Source organism: Alexandromys fortis, unplaced genomic scaffold (assembly GCF_014885135.2).
Source record: "Alexandromys fortis isolate MF-2015 unplaced genomic scaffold, M_Fortis_MF-2015_v1.1 scaffold_40, whole genome shotgun sequence".
NCBI lineage: Eukaryota > Metazoa > Chordata > Mammalia > Rodentia > Cricetidae > Alexandromys > Alexandromys fortis.
In genome coordinates, this window is record NW_026067966.1 from 13,652,327 (window position 1) to 13,678,565 (window position 26,239).

General features: G+C 39.8%; 1 protein-coding gene across 1 annotated transcript; it reads right to left on the reverse strand.

Annotated features, from left to right (window-relative positions):
• Positions 1 to 356: 356 nt before the first annotated feature.
• Positions 357 to 25,487, reverse strand: Cyp20a1 (cytochrome P450 family 20 subfamily A member 1). Its single transcript, XM_050154205.1, is given in 12 exon segments — positions 357 to 529; positions 3,310 to 3,313; positions 5,662 to 5,733; positions 6,623 to 6,734; positions 8,828 to 8,945; positions 12,752 to 12,806; positions 14,000 to 14,115; positions 18,666 to 18,687; positions 18,689 to 18,745; positions 19,684 to 19,707; positions 23,370 to 23,431; positions 25,322 to 25,487. Coding segments are annotated over 12 exon segments (972 nt in total). The 5' UTR covers positions 25,479 to 25,487.
• Positions 25,488 to 26,239: the final 752 nt, after the last annotated feature.

Sequence of the window (26,239 nt, forward strand, 5' to 3'; positions counted from 1 at the left end):
TTTGCAAACCTTTTCCCCTTCCTATAAAAATTAAGCCAACAGGGCTGTCAATTATACATATTCAGTTAAAACCTCATGCCTGCCCTGAATCCAGATTGCCATTATGATATATTTTGAGGTGTTTTTAGTTACATAATGCAAACTTGATGCCCAAGTCACCAGAATCCGGAAGAAGTTTACCTAAGAAGGTTGTCTGTACTAAAAGTCTTTAAAATAATATCAAGTCTAAAACAATGTAAATCATCATAAAAAGCTCTTTGGCCATTGTCTTTTCTCACCCCTTAAAAGTATGCTTTAATCTACTTTAATAAACTTGGCCTGCCTTAAAAAAAAGATTAAGAATTTGACATTAAAAATCACACAGATTCTTCACTGTCATAGCGAGAGCATCTAGTTCTGAGCAGGTGAGAACGGTATCTTCTTTTTCCTACTGTTGTCTCCGTCATTTTCCTCAGCTCTGGGCATTCCCATGTGCCAGAAAAACCAAGGGAAGAAAACACTTTCATCACTGATTCGTCAGCAAAACAACCTGTATTACACCTAAAAGGAAAATCTGAGGTTCACAGAGCACAGCCCCACTTGCCCCTTAAACATCAACACTAAATGCACAGGCTGAAACAGTGTAAATCTGCTGCAGTAACATTATACTTCGTTGTACTTCCAAACCAGTGAACACACAGACGTTTAATCTCTTGCTGTTTCTGAACAGTGGATTGAAAAAAATACATTTTTCAGATACAGCAATGTAGCAGGTTTCATTATTTCTTCAATTAAAATTATGCATTTAAGCTTGAAATTCTATTTATGAATTATACTGTATTTACTATATTAAGAGATTAAGAAAGGCTTTTTTATTCTAGAATTTCCCTGTCAAATGCTACTGAAGAAGTAGAAACATTAAAAAAAAAACACGTACAAATGTTTTTAAAGGATCTACACTGCATTAGAAAGGAGGAACGCTGAGCACACGTAGTGGGCTTGGTGGAAAGCACCTGTCCTCCATGTACACAGGGGGGCAGGTGTATTCAGATTCTGAGGAACACATCTAAGAACAATGCTACAGATTATTAAGATGTCAGTATTTACAATGTGCCAAAAGGCATATCCTGTGCATTCATCTGTCTTGAGGAGGTCGTCAGTGTCTAATATTTCCACAGCTGAGTAGATAGCCAAGGTCCACAGCACCCGACAGCGGGCGTCCTGTCTCTATTTGCTCTATTGCGTAACAGGACTTCTCTAATCAATATCTCCAGCAGTAGAAGACTCAGCTCATGGACTGTTGAGAGAATTAAGTAGAATTAGGTAAGAAAAAATGTTTCATGCCACAGGACCAGGAAATCCACTGTGAGACTGTGCCTTCTAGTTATGACAGAGGAGATGCACCCATGAAATCTCAACAACATGGTTGCCCAAGCAAGACCTGAACAATTCCAACAACAGTTGTCATTCCCAAGATGGAGGACTCTCACCAGGCCCCACCCCTAGATGAGGGACTACAAGCAACTGACAACTGCTGAGAGAAGGAGAATTATGTCCTCCAGGGATACATTCTCTGACTTGCCTTTTTGACATCCAGTGGGCAGCTTTAGAAGCACACACATGCAAGCAGCACAGAGTGGACTGGGCAGGATGCATTTATGTGTTGGTTCATTTATATGAATGGAACAACAATGGTCAAAGACAAGGAGGACATGGGTGGGATAGGAGGGAGGAGAGGGAGAGAGGACATGATGTATTCAAATTCTAAATTAAAAACAAACAAAATGTTTAGCATAGCACCCAGCCTTAGCTGCACATACATGCACCAAATATTTGTTACAAAGGAGGCGCTTTCCTAAGTACTCTACAAGTATCACTTCATGCTTGCCCACACCTGTGAGGCGGGAATTGCTCCTGTTCTGCTCAAACAGCTGAGAGAGCAGGGCTTGTTCCTTGCACAGCACACAGCTCCTGGATGAAGCGAACCAATGCTGAAACCAAATAGCTGAATCAGAAGATTATTGTTTTCTTCTCTGCTCTCTCTTCCTTCCTTCTGAGACAGGCCCTCCCGGTGTAGCCCAGGCTAGCCTCCAACTCACGTTCCTCCTACCTTACTAATTTACATTACACTCCCAGCCAGTATTACAATTTCTTACTTTGTTTTAACATATGTAAAAGTTATAGTCATGGGCATTTATAAAAATACAAATCTTATGTTCAAACAAAAAAATACAAATGCTCATAGTAGCTTCATTCATAATAGTAAAAACTGAAAATAACGCAATATCCCTCTGCAGGTTAATGGTTGTACAAAGTGTGGCACATCTATTTGATGGAGGATTACTCAGCCATAAAAAGAACAAGCAACAATTTACCTAGATCTCAAAGGCATCAAATTTAGTTAAAAATTCAATTTCAGGTTCCTCCTTTCTCCTCCTCCATGTGACAATTATATTAAGCTATAATTAACCTACTTTTTCTAGTGTCTGAGTTCTATGTATATGTATTTTTCTCTGGGTGAGTTATCTCTCAAAATCCTGGCAGCAATAAATCTCTGACCCTTCTTCTAGCTGACATATATATGTATATGGAAATGCCAGCTTCAGGAAGCTCTCAGCTATAATACTAACATCTACATATTCTAAATTTAATAACTCAAAATGATTTCCACAATTTAGCATCTATTCCATCTGGGAGAGGTAGACATTTGTGACAAAGTCTTGATATGTAGCCCAGGTTATCCTCAAATTTTCACTTTTCCTATTTCCACCTCCCAAGTATTGTGGGATATTTGTACACTGTGTGAAGATATATTGTTGTGATTGGTGTAATAAAAAGTTGGATGGCCAATAGGGAGGCAGGAAGTATAATGGGGACTTATGGGCAGGGGGGAAGCTGGGAGGAAGAAAGGCAGAGTTGCCAGTCAGGTGTAGAAGAAGCAGGACACGCAGGAAAAGAGGTTAAAAAAGTGGTAAAATATAGATTAATAGAAGCAGATTAATTTATAAGAGGTAGTTGGGAGCAAACCTAAGCTAAAGACTGAGCTTTCATAATTAATAAGACGTCGCTGTGTCGTTATTTGTGAGCTGGCTGGCAGGACAGAAAAAGACTTGCTACATCCGAGAGTTGGGATTACAACTGTGTTCCTCCACATCGGGCTCCATCGATTGTAACTGGAGGCTGCGCTTTCACTTCCCAGCTGGTCAGTACCGAGTAACCACACAGAAACTTATATTAATTACAAACGATTTGGCCTATTAGCTTGGGCTTTTTATTAACTAGCTCTTATAACTTAAATTAGCCCATTTTTACTAATCTGTGTACTACCACATGGCTGTGGCTTTCAGGTAATGTTCTGGCATCTTTTGCCTTTGGTGGCTACAAGGCCCTGACTCTGCTTTTTTCTCCTTCTCTGTTTAGATTTCCTGCCTGGTTCTATTCTGCCTGGCTATTGGCAAAATCAGATTCTTTATTAACCAATGGCAATGAAACATATTCATAGCATATAAAAGGGCATCCCACATACTCTATTCCTTTTAACAGTTTCAGTTTCTCTGCATGCTTTGAAATATCAATATGTCAAAAATTCCAATGAAGTTTGGCCTCTTTCTCTCTTGTGTATTTTTCTCTCTCCCTTCCTCTTTCTCTCTCTATGGCACTAGAACAGACTGCAGACCTTACCGATTCTTCACATCTCACCAAAAATTTTTTAAAACTTGGGTTTTTCACATTTTTTTAAAGATTAAAAAAATTTTGCTGGGCGGCACTGGTGCACACCTCTAATTCCAGCACTCAGGAGGCAGAGGCAGGTGGATCTCTGAGTCTGAGTGTAGCCTGGTCTACAGAGTGAGTTCCAGGACAGCCAGAGCTATACAGAGAAACCTTATATTGAGAAATAAATATTTTGTTTTCTAATTTTAGTTTTCTTTTTTTTAAAGATTTATTTATTATTTATACAACATTCTACCTCGATGTATGCCCGCACGCCAGAAGAGGGTGCCAGATCTCAGTACAGATGGTTGGTTGTGAGCCACCATGTGGTTGCTGGGAATTGAACTCAGGACCTCTGGAAGAGCAGCTGGGGCTCTTAACATCTGAGCCATCTCTCCAGCCCTAATTTTAGTTTTCTATAACTATTGGCATACATATTTTTACAGAAGCACGTTTTCAATTTTATTATCAAAGCCATATAGAATATAAAATTTAGCCAATAGCTTATCATGTTAGAATAAAAATTGTAGATCTGCTGCTTTATTAAGAATCTTTAATCTTAAACCAGGTGATAGTGGCACACATCTTTAATCCCAGCAGAGGCAGGTGGATCTCTGTGAGTTCAAGGCCAGCCTGTACTACAGAGCAGGTTCCAGGACAGGCTTCAAAGCTACAGAGAAACTCTGTCTCAAACAAACAAACAAACAAACAACAAAGGATCTTTAATGCTAAGATATTAAAACAAAACCTCAAGTGCCAGGAGTATTTAATATGACCATCCTTAGAGGACGTATGACCATAGTCCCATCACCAGGACTTCCTCTTGCATTTGGCACTGTTGTATGATCTCAAAACAACTCTGTGTATCTAAGCTTTGTCCAGGGACATAAATCCCAGCCCACTACCTTAAGGAAAATTTCCTAGGAGGCAACCTCTCCCTCACCATTCCCACAAGACACACAGCTGTGTCTGTGTGATTTCTGAATTCTGTGAAAGAACTACGTAAGAGACATCTTTTAAAAAAAAATCTATTAAGACTAAAGGACAGGGGCTGGAGAGATGGCTCAGTGGTTAAGAGCACTGCCTGCTCTTCCAAAGGTCCTGAGTTCAATTCCCAGCAACCACATGGTGGCTCACAACCATCTGTAATGAGGCCTGGTGCCCTCTTCTGGCCTACATACAGACAGAATATTGAATACATAATAAATAAATATAAAAAAGACTAAAGAACAGTTATAGAATCAGATAACTATATGGATTAGGAGATAAGTAATAATAAAAGACAAAACCAAACATCAAGATCGATAGTATCACATTGTTGGAGGAGGTTGCTTGTTTTTCCTAGCTGCCTGCCTAGCTTAGACGCAAAATAATCACACAGAAACTGTGTTATTTAAATCACTGCTTAGCCCATTAGCTCTAGCTTCTTAATGGCTAACTCTTACATATTAATTTAACCCATCTCTGTTAATCTGTGTATCGCTATGTGGCTGTGGCTTACCAGATAAAGTTCCCAGCGTCTGTCTCAGATAGCAGATCCATGGCTTCTCTCTGACTCTGCCCTTCTTTCTCCCAGCATTCAGCCTAGCTTTCCCTGCCTACCTAAGTACTGCTTGCTATAGGTTCAAAGCAATTTCTTTATTCATCAATGGTAATCACAGCACACAGAGGGGACTTGCGCATTATCACATGTCACATTGAACATTTAGGAGACTGAGACAGGATTGCAAGTTCCAGGTCAGTATGATCTATCAAGTAAGACCTTGCCTCAAGAATGAATGAATAAAGGAAGGAGAGAGGAGGAAAGAGAGCAGATGAAATAATGAAGGAGAAGCGTGAAGAGCAGACAGAAGTGGAGTGACTTCCATTGTCATGTACACTACCACATACTGAATGTTTTCTTTAAAACATCAGAAAGGAATGCAATTATACTACACATAAAAACCAGCAATCAAAAAGACATGACACGACGTCATACTTGTGAGGTGACGGCCAAATGCTGGGGTCCTGAAGAACCACACCAAGGGCATAAAGAATGAGGGTCTAGAAAACAAAGGCCCACAAATGCAACACCCAAGCTCTTCTGCTCTAGACAGTGAAAATGAAAAGTGACAAAATCGCCACCAGCCATTATCTTGATGATCTTACAACAGATCAGGCTTCCTAAGCGTACCATGGTATCTGGATGCTGTGCAGGAAAAACCAGATTTGACGATGTGAAAATTTAAAACCTGCATATGGCTAAACCCTGGAAACTCCTGTGAGTGTCAGTGGGAAAGGATCATAAACAGGAAGGAGTCCACTCCTAACTGACAGCTGGGGCAAGCAGACAGCACATCAGGAAGAAGTGCCGGGGTGAAAGAGAATGGGAACTGTTGATACACATATGAAAAGCTGTTCCATCTCTCTAATTATCAGAGAGAAGCAAGTGAGACAATGAGATGATCTGATTCACAGAATGTACAGAAGATTCATAGACCCAGAGCAGCTCTGAACTAGAGGGTTGCTGTAGACAGCCACCACAAAATGAACTCAGTAGTACTTTTGGAGACTTTTGTCTCAAAATACTTTGTTTTGGCATATTTTTAAAAACGTATTTTTCTTTTGCTTGTATATTATGATTTTTAATTTTGTGTTTTTATTGTTTTATGTGTGTGTATCTGTATTGTGAATGTGTTTCTCATACTTTGTCTTTGTTTGTATATTTTGTTTATTCTTATCTGTTTCTTTATTTTCCTGTTTGCTTTCTAAAGTGAGAAAGAAGGCCATGGAAGTCGAAAGGATGAGGAAGATCTGGGAGAAGATGAGGGAAGGGAAACTGTGATCAGAATATACCATATGAAAACATTTTTTCAATTAAAAGAAATAAAAAACACGTATTAAAGTAGCTGAAGATAAGCTGACTAAGTTAAATATACCAAACATTTCCTACCTCCTTAGAAATAACAAATGGGCAGACTTTTCCTTCAATGTCTTGAAGCCAGGCAGAAACTGGGGTTAGTTTGGTAGTCTGAACAGTTTCACAAAGCACTGGTCGGTAATATCTGTTTTTATAAAAATTAAACAGATGTGTTGAAGTCAATAAACATGACAACCATAGGCAGAACAGTGGTCATAAACCACATGAATGGGCCAGAGAGATAGTTCAGAGATTATGAACACTTGTGGCTCCTTCAGAGGTCCCAGCACCCACACTCAGAACAGTTTGCGACTCCAGTTCCAGCGACCTGGGAAACTTTCTTTTTCTTTTTGGGGATGTTTGTGTTAAGACTGAACCCTGCGAAACAGTCTGATGTCCAGAGACTGTGGAACAGCCTGAGACTGCTTCCAGGTATATGTCTGTCTTTTAAAGTGACCCAAGTGACTGTAGTGCACAACAACTGGCCCCAGAAGTCAATGGCAAGGCCTCCTATCTAGCTAACATTGTCTTTTGTAGAATTTCACACTAGTGAAACAGTGTGGTAGGCAGCCCTTTGCACTTGTTTCTTTCACTTAACATAACAAGTAGCTGTACATATTGACATAGTTTTTTCTATTAATTAGCAGCCTCCCATAGTATGGCAAAATCAAAATTTGCTACTTTATCTACCAGCTGGTAAACATCTGGACTGCTTCCAGCTCTTGTGTGTTTTGAATATACAATTACCAACATTTGCACACAGGTCTTTGTACAGGCCTGCTTTCATTTCTCTTAAGTAACTACAAGGAATGCTGAGGAGTTTTTCATATAGAGGCTGAGTGTATGCTTAACATTATAAAACCCTACCATAGCATTTTCCAGTGTGCCTGTACTATTTTGTATTCTTATAAATGAAGTATAAATGTCCACATGCTTGACATCATTGGAACTATATACAGGCTAATTAAAAGATTCTCTAGAACTACTTTATTTTTCAATATGGTACAACAATTGCATAGTCTTATTTTAAAATTTATTATTATTATGTGTGTATAGGTATTTTGCTAGCATGTATGTCTGTGCGCCACATTAGCATGTACTGTTCATGGAAGCCAGAGGAGGGCATTGGATCCCTGGGAACTGGAATTGCAGATGGCTGTGAGTGAGCCACCATGTGGGTTCTGGAAACTGAACCCAGGTCCTCTAGAAGAGAAGTCAGTACTCTTAACTCCTCTTAACTCTAGAGAGATGGGCCATCTCTCTAACTCCCAGAACTACTTTTTTGATTTTAGACATGAGATTAAATTTAATCTGTTAAAATCTGTATGTACATGGGTGTTGTATACATAATTGTGATCACAGCACCCAGGAGACTGAGGTAGTAGGATTACAAGTCTGTGGCCCCTATATAGTAAGACTTTGCCTCACAAAGCAGAAACGGGCTGTCAACAACAGTTAAGAGTGTTTTTGACTTAATCGTGAGAACTGAACTGGAACCCAGTACCCATCCCTATTGGGTGTCTCACGATTAACTCCAACTCCAGTTCCAAGGGATCCAACTCCCTCTTCTGGTCTCTACAGGCACCCATACACAATGTATACAAATACTTTTATACACATAAACACTTAAAATTTTGTTGTTGTTATTTTTCTGCAAGACAGTGTCTCTGGCTGTCCTGGAACTCACTGTGTCGGTGGGGCTGGCCTTGAACTCACAGAGATCCACCTGCCTTTTCCTCTCAAATACTGAGATTAAATGTATATACTACATTTATCCATCTACTGTGGGATAATGCTCTTGTACACTGTAAAGATTTGTCATTAGTGTTAGGTTAATAAAATGCTGATTGGCCAGTAGCCAGGCAGGAAGTATAGGCAGGCAACCAGACTAGGAGAATTCTGGGAAGAGAAAAGGCAGAGCCAGTCACCAGCCAGACACAGAGGAAGCAAGATGAGAATGCCTTACTGAGAAAAGGTACCAAACAGTTTATAATTAATATTAGTCTCTGCATGTTTCTTTGGGACTGAATGGCTGCAGGACCGGGTGGAACAGAAATTTTTGTCTCCACCAGTCTAAATAATTTTTAAATAAACAGAAACAAATCAAAATTAAAATTTATGTAAATATTTTAAGAACAATATATATATTTCCTACATATTATCATAAGCTTTAAGTTAATAAATAACGACCTGATAGTTGTCTTTTTAATGTTTTTTTTCCTTTCGTTGTATTCTTACCTTAGCTGCTCAATTTTCTCTGAAGTAAGAGGACCCTTCCCAAAAACTTGGTCTATCTCCTTTTAGAGCTTCTTCTGAACATCCCCAGTTGTCAGAGAGCAGATTGCCCAGGTACACACTATGTAAAAATTATATTAGTATAAATGAAAGTAGCTTCTGAGTAATTTTTGGTATAAAATAAGAAAAAAAAGTCAATGGTTTAGTTTTTAAATTTTTTCTTCCTGTTTTTCCTGGTAGATGTACATAAATGTTACCGAAAATAAAAATAAAACTCTCCACAGGATTTGACTAGAGCAGGAACATATAGAAGATGAGAATGCGTGTGCTCTATCATGACATCATCCTCCTGAAGTCTGGCAGGTAACTCAGATGTCTGCATCCTCCTGCCTGAGGTCAGTGAGAATAAACACCTGAGAGAGGACTGAATGTTGGAGATTGCATTATCTGTTTCAGTCTCGTGAAATAAAGACCCGACTTAATCATCCTGTTCATTTAGAAGCACTAATGAAATGATTCCTACAAATCAAATTAGTGGGAGATTTGCTCCTATGACATTATTTTTTTTTAGACTTTTAATAATTATTGCTCAGGCTATTGGCTCCCCTAAAACATCTGAGAGTTTATTGATACTGCAACCTAACATCCAGAGATTCAGATTCTATAGGTTTGGGGTAAGGTCCACCCACATGTACTATTTAAAAAACATTAATCATATTTATCTACTGTGTGCATATTAATGTTTGTGCATATGTATGCATATATAAGACTGTTAACATGCCTGTGGGGTTCAGAACTTGTTGGAGTTGGTTCTCTCCTTCCACCATGTGGCTTCCTGGGTCTAAATTCTGAGCCATCCCCCTGGCCCTCATCTGAACTTTTAATATGCCCTCTGACAGACACTGGCTCGTGGCTCACTTTTGGTTTCTGAAGGTTTATGGATTTTCTTTTTTTATTGATTTTATTGAACTCTACATTTTTCTCTGTTCCTCTCCCTGCCTCTCCCTTCCCCTTCAACCCTCTCCTAAGGTTCCCATGATCCCAATTTACTCAGGAGATCTTGTCTTTTTTTACTTCCCATGTAGATTAGATCCATGTATGTCTCTCTTAGGGTCCTCATTGTTGTCTAGGTTCTTGTGATTTGTGGGTTGGTTTTCTTTGCTTTATGTTTAAAAACCACTTATGAATGAATACATGTGATAACTGTCTTTCTGTGTCTGGGTTACTTCACTCAAAATAATGTTTTCTAGCTCCATCCATTTGCCTGCAAATTCCAAGATGTCATTATTTTCCTCTGCTGTGTAGTATTTCATTTTGTAAATGTACCACATTTTTCTTATCCATTCTTTGGTGGAGGGGCATTTAGATTGTTTCCAGGTTCTGGCTATGACAAACAAAGCTGCTATGAACATAGTTGAGCACATGTCCTTGTGGCATAATTGAGCATTCTTTGGACATATACCCAAAAGTGGTATTGCTGGGTCTTGAGGAAGGTTGTTTCCTAATTTTCTGAGAAATCGCCATACTGATATCCAAAAGGGCTGTACCAGTTTGCATCCCCACCAACAACTGAAGAGTGTTCCCTTTACCCACAACCTCTCCAGCATAAGTTGTCATCAATGTTTTTGATCTTGGTCATTCTTACAGGTAGAAGATGGAATCTCAGGGTTGTTTTGATTTGCATTTCTCTGATGACTAAGGATTGTGAACATTTCCTGAAGTGTCTTTCAGCCATTTTAGATTCCTCTGTTGAGAGTTCTCTTTTTAGGTCTGTACTCCATTTTTTTAAATTGGATTATGTGTTCTTTTGATGAACGATTTCTTGAGTTCTTGGTATATTTTGGAGACCAGACCTCTGTCTGATGTAAGGTTAGTGAAGATCTTTTCCCATTCTGTAGGCTGTCGTTTTCACATGGTGAATGGAACCCCGAGGATGTCTTAAGAAGCAGTACCGAGAGCTCTCCCTTCCTGTTTCTCCTGCCCTGTAATGTATATGGAGTACTGTTCACCTCTCCTTATCAATTTCTTTTTTTTCCAGACTAAGGACTGACTCAAAATTAAATTCTGATTATTACTATTATTATTATTACTTCTGTTGCTGCTACTATTGCAGTGCGGTGGATCAAACCAAGGCCTTGTGTGTGCAAGACAAGTGTTGTAATACTGATCTACACTCACAAAACACAAAGTTAACTTTTTAAAAATGTATGCCTGATTCATTTATTGCCTCTAAAATCAATAGCCACCTGGTAACTCAATTATTCAAGAGTAACTGGCTATGTCCTTAACTTCCCCTACACTTCCTGACTGTCCTGGAACTTGCTCTGTAGACCAGGCTGGCTTCAAACTTGCAAAGATCTGCCGCCTTTGCTTCTTGAATACAGGGACTAAAGGAATGTGTTGCCACTTTATATAGCTTGGCCCACGATGGTTTTTGGGTGAACCACAGCCTTTCATTTCACAAAAGATATGTAAACATATGCAATTTACAATATATATTAATATATTCAGAACAAGTTTACAATATCTATCTATATACTGCTAACAAGGATTTGCATACACTAGTCACCCATATGTCCTGCTTGACTTCATCATCAATTAAAACTAGCAAAGCATTAAAAATACATCTTTTAAAAAACTCACAGCATACATGTAAAGAAATAAATAGCAATGTTCTTTATAAACTCTCCCTAAATACTGAAAATGAGATTTAACTCTTAATTCTATCTTTGAGATAACCAATTTGTGGTGGCCACAGTATATTAAACTAAGTTTTGTTTTGTTTCTGTTTCTGAGACTGAGTCTCTGTGGCTCTAGAATTTACACACATGCCACCCTGCCCAGGTTAACTCCATTTAAATAAAAAAGCTTTAGCAAAGATAAATTTTAATGTAATACAGATTTAAAGCAAATAAGCAATAAAAAAAAAAACCCTGATGAGTTGTGAGATGACTCGAGGTGAGTTCACTCACTGCAAACCTAACAACATGGGTCCAACCTCTGGGACCTGGGTCAGGTGAACTCTCACTGCGTGCTCAAACTCTGACATGTGCCCACTGCCACTGTGACAGATAAATCTATGTAAGAAAATACTTAAATAATAAAATGTCAATAATCCTTTTTTAAATAATTGAGATCCTTGACACATCTTCACAAATTTCATTTAGTCTATAGCATCTAGACACACCGACATGTTGAAGAAGAGATATGTGTGGATGTTTACACCAGCAGCCTTCATCATTTTAAAAATTTGTCCTTGAAATGAAGTATAAGTGAAGTCCTTCAAGGGAACATAATTTTTTTACATTTTAAACTGCCACCTGAATACTTCCCGGGAGCATTTTATATTATGCCTTTTTATGTTTATAAACATTTTTATAATACTGTATCAATACAAACCTACAAACCAGCTGAAGGTCACACATCTTAGAATTATAAATAGAAATCATCTTCAATTCCAAGAAGAGAGTCCTTTCAGAGCACCATCACTGTAGACCCTGCACGCTTCCTGAGGCCTTATGAACAGCACACCTGCCTAGAGTTGTTAATGAAAAGCAGCCACAGAGGGTTGTGACTCAGTAGGGGACTGTCTATCTAATGTGGTCAGGGACTTGGGTTCAATGGGAGTAGGAAAGGAAACGGAGAAGCTCTCTCTCAGCAGGAAACGTGTTGACAGATTTCATTTCACAGGTGCTAACTAGAATTCACAGCCCCTAAAATGTGCCAAGCAATTCAGGGCAGTTTTCAAAGGTGAAACTGAACACGTGTGTGTGGGAGGCACCCATGTGAAGCAAGCTTTTTAAACAAGATCACAGCAGCAAGGAAGGGAAACTTCAGAGGGCTCTCGCAGTGTCTCTCTCTTCAGAAGAGCTTTTTGCCAGCGTATGCTCTGTAACCCATCTGAGAGAGAAGTCGATTTATAATTACACTTGGCAGTTATTATGCAATCAGCCAGAGAAAATATCATACTGTCTTCTAGGATCTACAAGACAAAACTAAGTTTAGAAAGTATGCGATATAAGGTGATCTTTCCTACTAAAACAATACAGGGTATAAAATTAGGCTCAACAAAAAGTGTGTGAGGAATATATTATTTCCTTATTAGGTCTTCAAAAAAAAAAAAACCTAAATCCCTGTAATGTGAGAACCAATATAAATAACGGGCTGTGGGCTGGAGAGGGTACTGAGCAGTTAAGAGGACTTAGGTTTTGTTCCCAGCAAACACCAAACACAATGGGTGGCTCCCAACGTTTCAGAGAATCTGACACCATCTTCTGGCCTCTAAGGGCTCCTGCACACACACAGGGTACATAACCTCACCCGGTGTCATACATTACATGTTAAAGAACAAATAAAAATCTCTAAATACTGGACTGCCTATTTTCTTACCTGTGTTAATTTTACCTTATTTTTGTCAATTTTAGTTAAATTTGTTCCTTGATATCAGACTATGCAATGCATTCTGGTTATCCACACCCCGCACCCTCTCCTATCAACCCTCTCATGGGTGGATCCTACCTTGCATTGTCTTTTGTTTTTTAAAATGGGGCCTTATTTTGTAGACTGGCCTAGAACTCAGAAATGGCCTGCCTCTGCCTTTTAAGTGCTGGGATTAAAGGTGTGTGCTCCCACTCCAGGTTGTACAGCCTTTTTGATGCAATCAACATTTATTTCTTAGTAATCTTATTGGCTCACTACAGGCAAATCTTTTCAGTCCTATTTTTATGTCTTGGGCATAGGGAAGACGTGCCTGCTATTGTCCTCAGAACTGACCAATTTCCGCACAAACTTACATCCAGAACTTCCTTCTGCCTACCAGAGATTGTATATGCCATGTCAGGACATCCTATAGATGCCACTGTGGCTCTTGCCTGACAACACCATAAACAGAGCATCATGCTGTAACAAACAAGCACTGAATGTGGCCATGAGGGCAGGAAGGCTGAGTCCATCAAGGCTCACACACACTTCTTCTCTGCCTACAGATCATTTGGGCTCGATGTTTGATTAGCCTAAGTTAAATGCTCGATAGTGGCTTTGGAGGGTGAACTAGTGGGGTATAGACTACTCAAGATAAACAAAAGAGACATCCAAAGCCTTGGAGGTCATGTGGACTAAAAGAAAAGCTCTATGCATATGTAACTTTCTCATAAAGGCTTAATGCTTTGATATCACCTGCGGCTCATTAAGGTTTCCTTGTATTAAGGAGTCAATGAAGATAGGTGGACTAAAGTTCCTTCCTTTTTGTTCCTGTATAATTTTCTTTAAAATAGATTCCAACTGCATGAGGACTTAAAGGAGAAAATTTGAAAAAAAAATTAAGAATATAAGTATTTGTGGAGATTAAACTTCCTAAAAGTAACTCTGTTCAGGCTGGGCAATGGTGGTGCATGCCTTTAATTCTAGCACTTGGGAGGTAGAGGCAGGCAGATCTCTTTATGAGTTCGAGGCCAGCCTGGTCTACAGAGCAAGTTCAAAGACAGCCAGGGCTAAGCAGAAAAACCATGTCTCAAAAAAAAAAATCTGTTCAAAGTTACCATGTGTGGAACAAAACCATTGAAGTCAGTAACCAATAGTTTTAAAAGCAAATTTGTATCTAAATTCATATATATTTTTCTTCCTTTCTTGTTAAATTTCAGTTACATATTAAAAAGTACATAAAATACCTACATGCAATTCAAGAAGTAACTGACTTTAAAGAAACATCTAAATTATTACCATCCAGGTGAAAACGTAAAACAATTCTAATGCCGCACAGGCTTCCAAACACACACGTTTCTCCATTAACATTAATCCTTCCTTCTAAATCTTCTTAATTCCACTGCTTCTCTCAATCAAGTTTCACTCTCTGAGAAACAGAGATAGATAAGACATAATCAGAAAGGTAAATTCTGAAACCTAAAAAGCACAATTAACTGGTAAACAATGACCACTAAAACTATCCAAGGTTTGCTTTATTCCTCATCTTAGCGGACTTACTCTATCACTGGTGACATCAGAGGTCACTCCAGGGAGCACTGTTTCCATGGCTCCCAGGACCACACTCCGTGAACTCTCCTGCCCTCCATCTCCTCTCATCTCAACTCTCTCTGGCTCTTGACTGTTTTAACGATGGAAAGTCCAAGGGTTGTTGTTTATTTCTCTCTTTTTTTTTTACTTCTTTCCTTTTTTTTTTTTTTTTTTTTTTTTTGGTTGGTCTGTTTGTTGATAGGGCCTCATTATTTGGCCCAGGCTCTTCTGGAACTCACTACGTCAGGGCCTTGTTTTGAACCTCCCTTTTAATCTGCATTTGCTGCCTTGGTGACCTCTGGTCTCAAGATTTTAAAACTACATAACAAATACTTTCAAAATTTTGCTTCTAGTCAGGGCCTCTTTCCTCCAATAAATTTGCATAAATTTAACTGCAAACTCCACATCTCCACTTAGGTACCCAAAGCATATTACACGTGGCTTCCAACACACCAAACTCTTGATCACTCTGCAAAACTCTATCTTCCTAAGGTTCACCATCTTGTCTTCTACCCTCTTGCTCCATCTTTAACTCATTAGCCAGTGTTGACAGTTCTGTCTTCAGAGCACAGAATTTTCTGTTGCTCCCTTGTTTCTGTCCCTCATTACCATCTGGTCCAAGCCTTAGCCTCTTTCTAGTCCACTTCATTGCAAAAGCACCTGAATTACTCCTTCTGCCTCTGTTCCCTGACCTCACCTGGACTTGGCATCACTGTACCACACTAGCTTCAGACACACCAGGAGCAGTCATCCCTCCAAGACTCTGAGTCACAGTCTCTCAGCCGGACTTCCCTTGGACATCCAGGTAACCCCATGGTCTCATAATTGTTGATCAACAATAATCTCAAGCAGTGACTCCCATCAGAATAGTCTCCAAGGATGCCTCTCCGCCCCACACTCTCTAGCTTTTCCAGTCTTTTCACCACAGTTTTCCTACTATAAATTTACTAAATTTAGGTCATTTCTAATTTCTTCCAACTAGAATGAGGTACAAGAATTCTTCCTATTTATTACTATCGCTCAGAACTGAACACATAACAAGCCAGTATAAACCTTGACCAAATAGTGATAAGACTTGAATAATTGACCACACGTTAGTGATGAAAAGGAGGATTTTCTGATAGTATACTGCAGCACTTCCTACACTACAGCACACTGGAATCACCCGGGAGGCATTTGTAAAAATAGTAAAACACAAATCACACCTCACAGCAATCGAATCTAAGTGTTTGGAGGTAGAAACCAGGTTTCAATATTAAAACAAAATAGCACAAATTGTGGTGTAATGAAGCTTGGGAATTACTGTGACTATTTCTGAAATTTAGTTTTTACAAAGGGGAATTAATCAAGTGATAAAATGGCAATGAATACTATTATATGAAATGTATCAAATAGGTCATAATCTTTAAGAGACGCTTATGAAGCAATACCATTATGTATGGAAAATAATCTGTTGCTCTCATGAAACCTTTTCTTCTTCTTTAGGGAGGTGGGTTTCTAACTCCTGGATTCAAATGGATGATCCTCCTGCCTCAGCATACCAAGTAGCTGGAACCACACATGTGCACAACTGTGAGGGATCTTTCATTACCCTGCCTGGCTCCAAGAAAAGAAAATGAAGCAGGTCAGAGTAAAGATATCGGCATGAGCATGAGCATCAGTAAAGTGCGTGCTGCACAGGCAGGAGACCTGCATTCGTATCCCCAGTGATGGTTCGTGTAAAGAAGAGAAAAGAGACAGGCACTAGACTCGCTGCTCAGATGGTCTTGCCTAGTCAATGAGCTTTAGGTTTAACTAGAGACTAGTCTCGAAACTTACGTTCAAGAGAGACAGAGGATGACGTCAGACATCCAGCTCTAGTCTGCATGAGCACACGTGCTGGCTGGCTGGCCCACCATTCATCGTGATGGTCTGGCACCTTATTTTTTGAGATAAGGTCTTTCACTGGATCAGTTAGGCTGTCTCTGTCCCCTCAAGTGCTGGAGTTTTGGGTGTATGCTACCACACCCAGGTTCCGTACAGTGCTGAATCTGAACTTAAGTCCTTGTGCTAGAACAGTCAGCACATTACCAACCAAGCCACCCCTAGTCCTACAAGATATGACTTTCCTATGTGAATTTTATTTTTTATTTTATAAATGCCACTGATGCCTATTTTTTATTTCTGTGTGTACACATGTCTGTGAGGGCATGCAGGTGCCCACAGAGATAAGAAGCACTTATCAGATCCCTGGGAGCTGGAATTACAGGTGTTTGTGTTCTCCCCAATGTGGATAAGGAAGTGAACTCAACTGCTAAGCCATCATATATACATATATATATATGTGTGTGTGTGTGTGTGTATAAATTTTATAAACCACTGTCAGACAATTTAGAAAACATTATAAAATTTCACTCAGTTATAATGACAGTATTTATTTATTTTTTATTTTGGGGGACTGGAGAGAGGGCTCAGTAGTTGAGAACACTTGAAGACCCAGGTTCAGTTCTTAGCACCCACATGGCAGCTCATAAATATCTGTAACTCTTGTTCCAGAGGATTCAACACCTCTTCTGGCCTCCTAGGAAACTGTGCACACAGTGTGCATATATGACCATGTAGGCAAAAAGCTCATTCATAGGTGGGCTTATGCATTTAACCCCAGCACTTGGGAAGCAGAGGCAGGCAGAGCTCTGTGAGTTCAAAACCATCCTGGTATACAGAGGGAGTTCCAGGACAGCCAGGACAGTTACACAGAGAAATCTTGACGAAGAAGAAGAAGAAGAAGAAGAAGAAGAAGAAGAAGAAGAAGAGGAGGAGGAGGAGGAGGAGGAGGAGGAGGAGGAGGAGGAGGGAAAAAATAAGCAAAAGAAAAAAGCTCATTCATATAAAATTATTAAAAATTTTAAAGCAAAGTTAGAGAATTTTAAATTTTTGATACATTTCCACAAATGTCTATAGAGTATTGAATCATTTTGGAATTATTTCCTTATCAGTTCCTCTAATACTGGATATTTAGTTTGGGTTTTGGTTCCTACTTACAGAAACAGTACTGCCAATAATAAAGGTTAGACACCATGCTCAGTGGTAGACCCCTGCCTTGCACCCTCAGCACCACACACACACATGGGCTGGAGGTGGCTCAGCAGTCGCAAGTACCAGCAGCTCTCTCAGAGAACTTGAGTTTGATTCCCAGCACACACTTGGAGATTCACAATTGTCTGTAATTATGGTTCCAGAACATCAGGCCCCTCTTCCGGCCTCTGTGGGCACCAGGCATGCAAGTGGTGCACAGCTGCACATGCAAGCAAAAAACCTCATACACAACAAATAAAATAAAATTTAAAAAACCATAAATATTTTCTTCTTTTAGAGAATTTTACCAGTGTTTATTATTCATAATACATACTATTGAATGGCTTTCTAGTTTCCCCATATGCTTTCCACAAGCCATGCAGTGAGGGCTCACTGTGCAGTGAGGGTCAGCTTCTCCTTGCTGCTTTTTCTACCTTTCATTGAAAAACTATCCCTGAATAAAACATGGAAGGAAAAAGCATAGCGAAAAAAAAATCAATAATCTCACTATTCAAAGATAAAACTACTAAAGCCAGGGGCGTATCTTTGAAACCTATTAAAATCTGAGGGTGAGACCTGGGACTCTGGTTTTTTGTTTTGTTTTGTTTTTCCCCAGGACAGGGTTTCTCTGTGTAGCTTTGGAGCCTGCCCTGGAACTCACTCTGTAGCCTGTGCGCCACCACTGCCCAGCTGAAACCTGGGGATCTGGATCAGCATTAGGCTAACTGCCTACCATGCAGTTCCCAAAAACTAGTTAATTAAGAGAGGCTAAACTTACTGTCTTGATACTGTTTTCTTCTGAGTGGCATTTTTATCAAGTGACCCATCTAAAAAGGCTTTTCCAATCTCAGACCAAACCTAAAAACAGGAAACCATGTAAGTACTATTGTGCATAGATCTCCCCACAATGCTGAGCGATGGAAGTTGTTGAGTATTGTAGTCCTTCCTCACCAGCGGACCTGAGCATCTAAGTTCTTCCTTTTCATCTGGGTGTCCAATCACGTGACCCACAGTTCCTGAGACCAGCGCTCAGACAGTTTTTTAATGATTTCAATCTAGGCACTTTCAAACTAATTTCATCTGGCATATGAAAAGTTTCTTTTCTTTCTTCTGTTTTGTTTCTTGAGACAGAGTTTTTCTGTGTAGACCTCATTATTCTGGAACTTGCTTTGTAGACCAGGCTAGCCTCAAACTCACAGAGATCCTCCTGCTTCTGCCTCCCAAGTGCTGGGATTAAAGACACATGATACCACTGAAAAGTTTCACACAGGGTAGAGAACGTAGCTCGGGTAGTGCAGCACTTGCCTCGCTAGCGCTAGCATCTAACAAGTTCTGGACTGGATCCCTGGTACCAACTACACCTTAGTATGAAGGCCCATGCCTCTAACCCCAGCACTTAGAAGTTCAAGGTCATCCTTGGCTATGTAGAAACCAGCCTGGGTTATATGAGACCCTTGCCATATGTGCCCCACAACCCCCAAACCCAGGCCAAAACCAAGAAGAAGAGGAGAATGAAGGGGAAACAGAGACTGAAAAGGACTTGGCAGAAGAATGAGTCCTCAGGTTTTTTACTGTATATGTGTAATCCCCTAAGATTCAGACATGAGGGAAAGAAATAAATAAGTAATTATCAATTTTTATTTCACTTGGGATATTGATAAATATTTACTAAGCTAAGGAAACGTTAAAATTTAGTCTAAGATTTAAAGAAAATAAACAGAAAAATAACTTCTAATCTTTTGAAACTGGATCATTATACAAGAAACAAATCTTTAACTTAGTAACAATTCAAAAACTCTGAAAAAAGTAATAAAAACACACTAATGAATGAATATTTATAAAATAACAGAGTTTAATCAAGTGTTTCTAATACTCACCTTAAAATTATTGCAAGCCAAGTAAGCCAGGAATGGCACATGCCTTTAATTACAGCACTCAGGAGGCAAGGAGGTAGAGGCAAGAGAGTTTCTGAGTTTGAGGTCAGCCTAGTTTACATAGAGAGTTCTAGGACAGTCAGGGCTACACAGAGAGACCCTGTCTCAAAAACAAACAAACAGAAACCTCTTAGAACTCAGTAACAAATATGAAATAAAATAAGGCAAAAGACCTCACATTTCATCAAAAGCATATAAATACATGGCAAAAAAGCACAATAAAGATTTCATCAAGGAGTTGGAGAGAGGGCTCAGTCAGTGAGAACACTTTTTCTAGCAGAAGACCCAGGTTTTTCAATTTCCAGCACCCACATGGCTCACAACTGGCCGCAACTCCTGTTCCAGGGAACCTCACGCCCTCCTCTGACCTTCTAGAACACCAGACATGCACACAGTGCCCAGGCACACATGGAAACTAAACACTCATAAGTAAATCTAAAAAAGATTTCAACAATAACTCAGATTATAGAAAGAAGAGGAAAATCAAGTCAGTTGCTTCAGAAAAACTTCCACTTGAAATGTTGTGTGTGTACGCGTACATCCATGTTAATGATTTTATTCTGCTCTATTATATAGAGTTACTATCATTTATTTAGTTAATCTCCTACTGAACATTTAAGGCTCTTTCAATTTCTGCTATAAAGTGCTTAAAAGATAATTTTCTAATCTACCTCTGAATGCATTTAGCTTCTATAAGATGTGAAATAGCTGGATTAAAAGATAATGTGTTTATAAGATTCTTATCAAGTACAAAAATAGATGGAAGACTTGTCACATGATTTTTCATAACTCATGTGCAGATAACTTTAGATGAGTCACGTGACTCACACCTCAAGCTGCTAAAAGGCAGATGTGGCACTACAGTGCGGTGGAGAACGAGCCTTTCCTATGGACTATACTGTGTCAACTGGGGACAACCCCATGGAAATACTGGCCAATCTTTCCTATGGACTATACTGTGTCAACTGGGGACAACCCCATGGAAATCCTGGCCAATCTTTCCTATGGACTATACTGTGTCAACTGGGGACAACCCCATGGAAATACTGGCCAATCTTTCCTATGGACTATACTGTGTCAACTGGACGACCTGATGGAAATACTGGCCAATCTTTCCTACGGACTATACTGTGTCAACTGGACGACCTGATGGAAATACTGGCCAATCTTTCTTATGGACTATACTGCCTCTGGAAGCTGTGTACCAACTTAAGTTCCTCAGCAGTGTCATGGTTCCAACCTCATGACTATGTACTATAATTTGAAAACTTCTCATTCTTAAAAACAAAATCTCAGCATTGCTTCATTTGACTTAAACTATTTTTCGATCTTGGCCATTCATGTGTACCTTCACACAGTGGGTGCTCATTCTTTTAACTCTTTCCTACTGGGACTCATTTTGTTCTTCAGGTTGTAGAAGAGCTGTGTCACATAGCCAGTTTTTACATGAACCCCAGGGTAACTCACAGCTAAGAGACTAATGTTGAGCCTTCTTTCTTTTAAGTCCCTTACACACAAACTGGGCTGTGATCTATTCATGCATGCCCTTAGTCCAGTGGTTCTCAACCTTCCTACTGCTGTGACCCCTTAACACAGTTACTCATATTGTTGTGACCCCTCAACCATAAAATTATTCTTGTTGCTACTTCATAACTATAATTTTGCTATAATATTGTAACTTTGTCATGAATCATAATGTAAATATCTGGTATGTAGGGTGGCGAAGGGTCATTTGGCCCTTCAGGGGAGTTGTGGCCCACAGATTGAGAACAGATGCGTTAATCCATCTGTTTTGTAGGGCTCTGAGAAATAATGCACATATTATAACTGACTCACCAAGAATTGTTCTGTTCTCTAGGCAAGCATAACTAGTTCGTTTGCTAGAGTATATGAATCTCTTTCTGTGTGGGAATGTTGGCTGTCTCAGCTGAGAATTCCAGTAAGCTTTGTTTGTTAATTTCAGTATTACGCATGGACTTAGTACTAGAAGAAATGTCCAAATAGAATACAAATATTTTCTTTCCCTAAAAGACATTTTCTAACTCTGCCACTCAAGTCTACCACATGTGATCAATGTACATAACAAGAATGACAGTTCTCGATTCATTCCAGTGACCAAGTCACAGGAGAATGTCGATGCTGCAATATTCTATTACAAATTATCCTCACATAAGTAAATCACATGTATATGATGTATAAACTGCCAAAACTCAAGAACAAGTCAAGCGGTGGTGACACATGCCTTTAATTCCAGCACTTGGGAGGCAGAGGCAGGTGACTCTCTGTGAGTTCGAGGCCAGCCTGGTCTACAGAGTGAGTTCCAGGACAGGGCCCAAAGTTACACAGAGAAACCCTGCCTTGAAAAATCAAATAAAAAAAAAACAAATAACAAAACAAAACAAAGCCTCAAGAACGTATGCTATCAATTTTATCATACATCTTCTAAGGATACAACAAGAGATATCCTCAAAATAATCAAAGTAAAATACTACAGTAATTTCAACTAACAAAAACCACATGGCAGAAACATTAACCTTAAACTATACATGGATTATAGTTTAACAGACATGATTCAGAATTCATTTATTTGTTTGTTGAAACAATTTCAACCAGGCATGGTAGCACATGAATTCAAAGCCATCCTGGTCTACATAACAAGTTCCAGGGCAGCCAAAGCTACATAGAGAAACCCTATCTCAAAAAGAAAAAAATGAAAGAAAGAAAGAAAGAAAGAAAGAAAGAAAGAAAGGAAGGAAGGAAGAAAGACACTCCCATTATACAGTCCAGACTGACCTCAAACTCCCAACCTCCCTGACTCAGTCTCCTTAGTGTGAGTGTGAGGACTGCATGCACCACCATGCCTCGGCCTCAGCAGATGAGATTCTGGAAAGTAAATGAGCTGTTAGAAAAAAAAATATATAAAATTTCTTTCAAAAATTAAGCAACTATTTAATAATTATTATAAAATTACTAATATTTTGTTTTTTTCCAATACAGGGTCTCCATATATAGGCCTGGCTGTACTGAAATTCACTCTGTAGACCAGTCTAGCCTTAAGCACAGAGATCTACCTGTCTCTGTCTTCAGAGTGCTGGGATTAAGGGTGTGTAAAACAATACCTAGCAATTGTTAATATTTCAAGAAAGAGACTTTTAATTCTGCCTTGCATCAGGATGTTAATAGTACTAAAGAATATAATAAAATTATCCAAGCACAATCACATGAGAGGAGGACCAAGCTACAGAGAGCAATATAGCCTTGTGGGTAAGACATGAGCTTGGTACCAGATGTCCCGGTGGTAAACCATTTCCTATGATTTATTGTTGCATGACTTTGGGCACACTACTTGGTTTCTTCCTCTTTAAAAAGGGGAAATAATATTATCTACCTATAAAATTTTCAAGGATTAAATAAGTTAGTATAGCCCATTAACTCAAAACGTTTGGCTATTTGTGCAATTCTATCAGTTGAGTGAATTCTTACGTTCTAAAATCCAGAAGAACGTGTTTCATCAGAACACAGAAGGTTCAGTCATCAGAACACTTGACTCGGATATGAACCAAAGACACAAAGATGCAGACGGTTGCCGTGGTGGCTGAAGGCTGTGGCCCTGGCAAACGGTAAAGAAACTGTTCTCACGGTGCACTCATTACTAACATCACTATCTACTTGCTATTTATCTATTTATTTTTCTGAGGCAGGGCCTCCATAAACTGCCCAGACTGCATCAAACAGTCTTCCTATGGTTCCCAGTAATATATATTAATATACATAATAACACATGGTGAAATCGTGACTTGTTTATACAGTTAGTTTCCATATTTTCCATAACAATGACTCATTACTTTGATAAATCATTTTAACAGGTCAAAGGTGAGTAGATTAGCTTTGGCGGAAAGAAGAATTCTTAGGACGGGGGCTGGAGAGATGGCTCAGCGGTTAAGAGCACTGACTGCTCTTCCAGAGGTCCTGAGTTCAATTCCCAGCAACCACATGGTGGCTCACAGCCATCTGTAATGAGACCTGGCGCCCCCTTCTGGCTTGCGGGCACACATGGAAGGAATGTTGTATACATAATAAATAAATAAATTTAAAAAAAAAAAGAATTCTTAGGACTAGGCAAGAGAACACTTCCCTAAAACATGTGAGGCCCCTGGGTTAATACCAGCACTGCAAATGCAGGCAGAGGGGGACAGGAAAAAAACAAAAGCATTCCTTGAGAATTAAGATCAAGAGAAAGAAAAAATGCTGGGATGGAGAGTTTTGCTGAAGGCGTGAGGAAGGCGGGGAGCTGACAGGTAGGGACTCAGCTAAGCAGGAAGCCAGAATATCAGCAGCAGGTCAGGATGAAGGTAAGGGCAGAAAACTGCTCAGTAACACACAGCTCAGCTGAGAGCCATGGGGACAGAAAGGAAATGTTCCCCCAGAAGGTCCATGTGCAATGCACTATTGAGACTGGACCATGAAGCACTAAATTTATTAGTGGGCTAATCCGCTGATAAGTTAATTCATGGACAACTAGATCAGGACGATTAGAGAAAAATAGGTTGCTGTGGTACAGCCTCAGCTCAGGCTTAGGTCCTGAGATGGGAAGGGGCATCAGCACGAGGAAGACTTTTGACCAAGCGGCACAAGTCCTGCAAATTCCTACACTGTCTCATGGACTGCTGGTCCTTGCTAAGTAAGAGTGTACTTCCACAGGCGCCCTGCCCAGGGAGACCTGGTGGGCAGGTAGTCAGACGCTGTCCGAGACTAGGCTGCGGAGCTCCAAGTCGGTGAAGGTGCATCTGCCCCACCCCCACCCCTTCTCACCCTCTGCTTCCTTCAGGTTGGCAGCCTTCCTTCACAATTTCTCATCACGCTTCTGTCTTGCCACAGGCCGGTAAACAGTGGAACCAGCCACCAGACAGAAAAACCATCAACCAAAATACATTCTGCCTCCCTTAAACTGTTTTTCTGGGCGCTTTTCCAGAGCAACAAAACTCGACTACTACAGCATGGGTACGTGTCCTTGTACTCAGGCTTTGTAAATCACCTGCAGAACTTCCTGAAGATGCTGGGCTCCCATCCCGCTGACTCAGCATATCCAGGCAGAGGCCCAGTAATCTGTACTTCAAGGACAGTTTCGTGTAAGCTCACATCATGCTTAGGCAACCTTGGCTTAAGACTGGCCAAGGAGCCAGGAAGGTGGTCCAGTGAGTAGAATATGAGGATTTAATTTGAAACCCCAGCCATCAATGGCGGCCTACTTTTAATTTCAGCACTCTGGAGGCAGAGACAGGGGTTCTGTATGAAACAAGCTGACTAGTTAGACCAGACAAGTCACCCAGTGCCAGCAAACATGCACACTTACCTATAACTACAAATAATAATAATAATACAATCTTTAAAAAGCCAGCTTAGAAAAACAGGTACGAGAAGAGTGGCAAACATAAGGTATACTGGTAGTTTAGAGACACCCTGCAAACACTGTTGTCTACACTGCAGACCAAGCACTTACCACCTGAGACACTCTGCACACACCATTGTCTACACTGCAGGAGAGAAAAGTTATTCTGCAAAGTGGCCATCATGGAATTTCCATAGGGTTTGCTCCTCATATGGTTTTTGCTCACACTCCCACCAACCAGATTGAACCTTAATAATGACTTCAACATGGTTTCAAATGAGTCCGCTGAAGTAGACAGATTCAGTATTTCTATACTCAAAAAATAATTCAAGAGAAAAATATTCAATAAGAAAACAGAGGTCAGTGAGGTAAAGGGAGACAGCAGAGAGCATGGCAATCTTCTGGCAACACCATTGACAGCCTTTTGTAAAAGCAACCGTTCAACAGTCAACGAGAAAGGGCAAAATTGTCCTGATTCAGAATCCCACTGTGCTTCTCTAATGCCTGCATAAAATGTCTGTGGATAGAACTACTTTTTCAAAAGATTTGTTTTCTTTTTGGGCCTGGATGTTTTGCTTGAATGTATGTCTGTGAATCACATGCAAGCAAAAGCCATCATAGTGCGCTGCACACTCTAGATTGGGAGCTACGGGCAGTTGTGAGCCTTCATGAGGGTGCTGGTAACTGAACCTGGGTCCTCTGGAAGAGAAACGGTACTCTTAACCCTGAGCCACACCCCCTAGAGACACACACACCACACTTTAAAGCAAAATGGATAATATTGTGGGTTGTTTTCAAGTCTTAGAAATAAAATCAGCTGATCTCACTTTCTCTATTCTATTCCTTTAGTAGCTGTATTATTTATGTGCAAACACATTACTAAAAACAATTCAAAAAAACACAGAAAAATACAAAGAAAGTAAAATCCATCCTAAATCTCAGTTGCTGTATACAATATGGGGAACTGCCAATTTGACTAGATCTCCTGACCAACGAGCCCCAGGGAATGCTACCAGGATGACAAAAGCA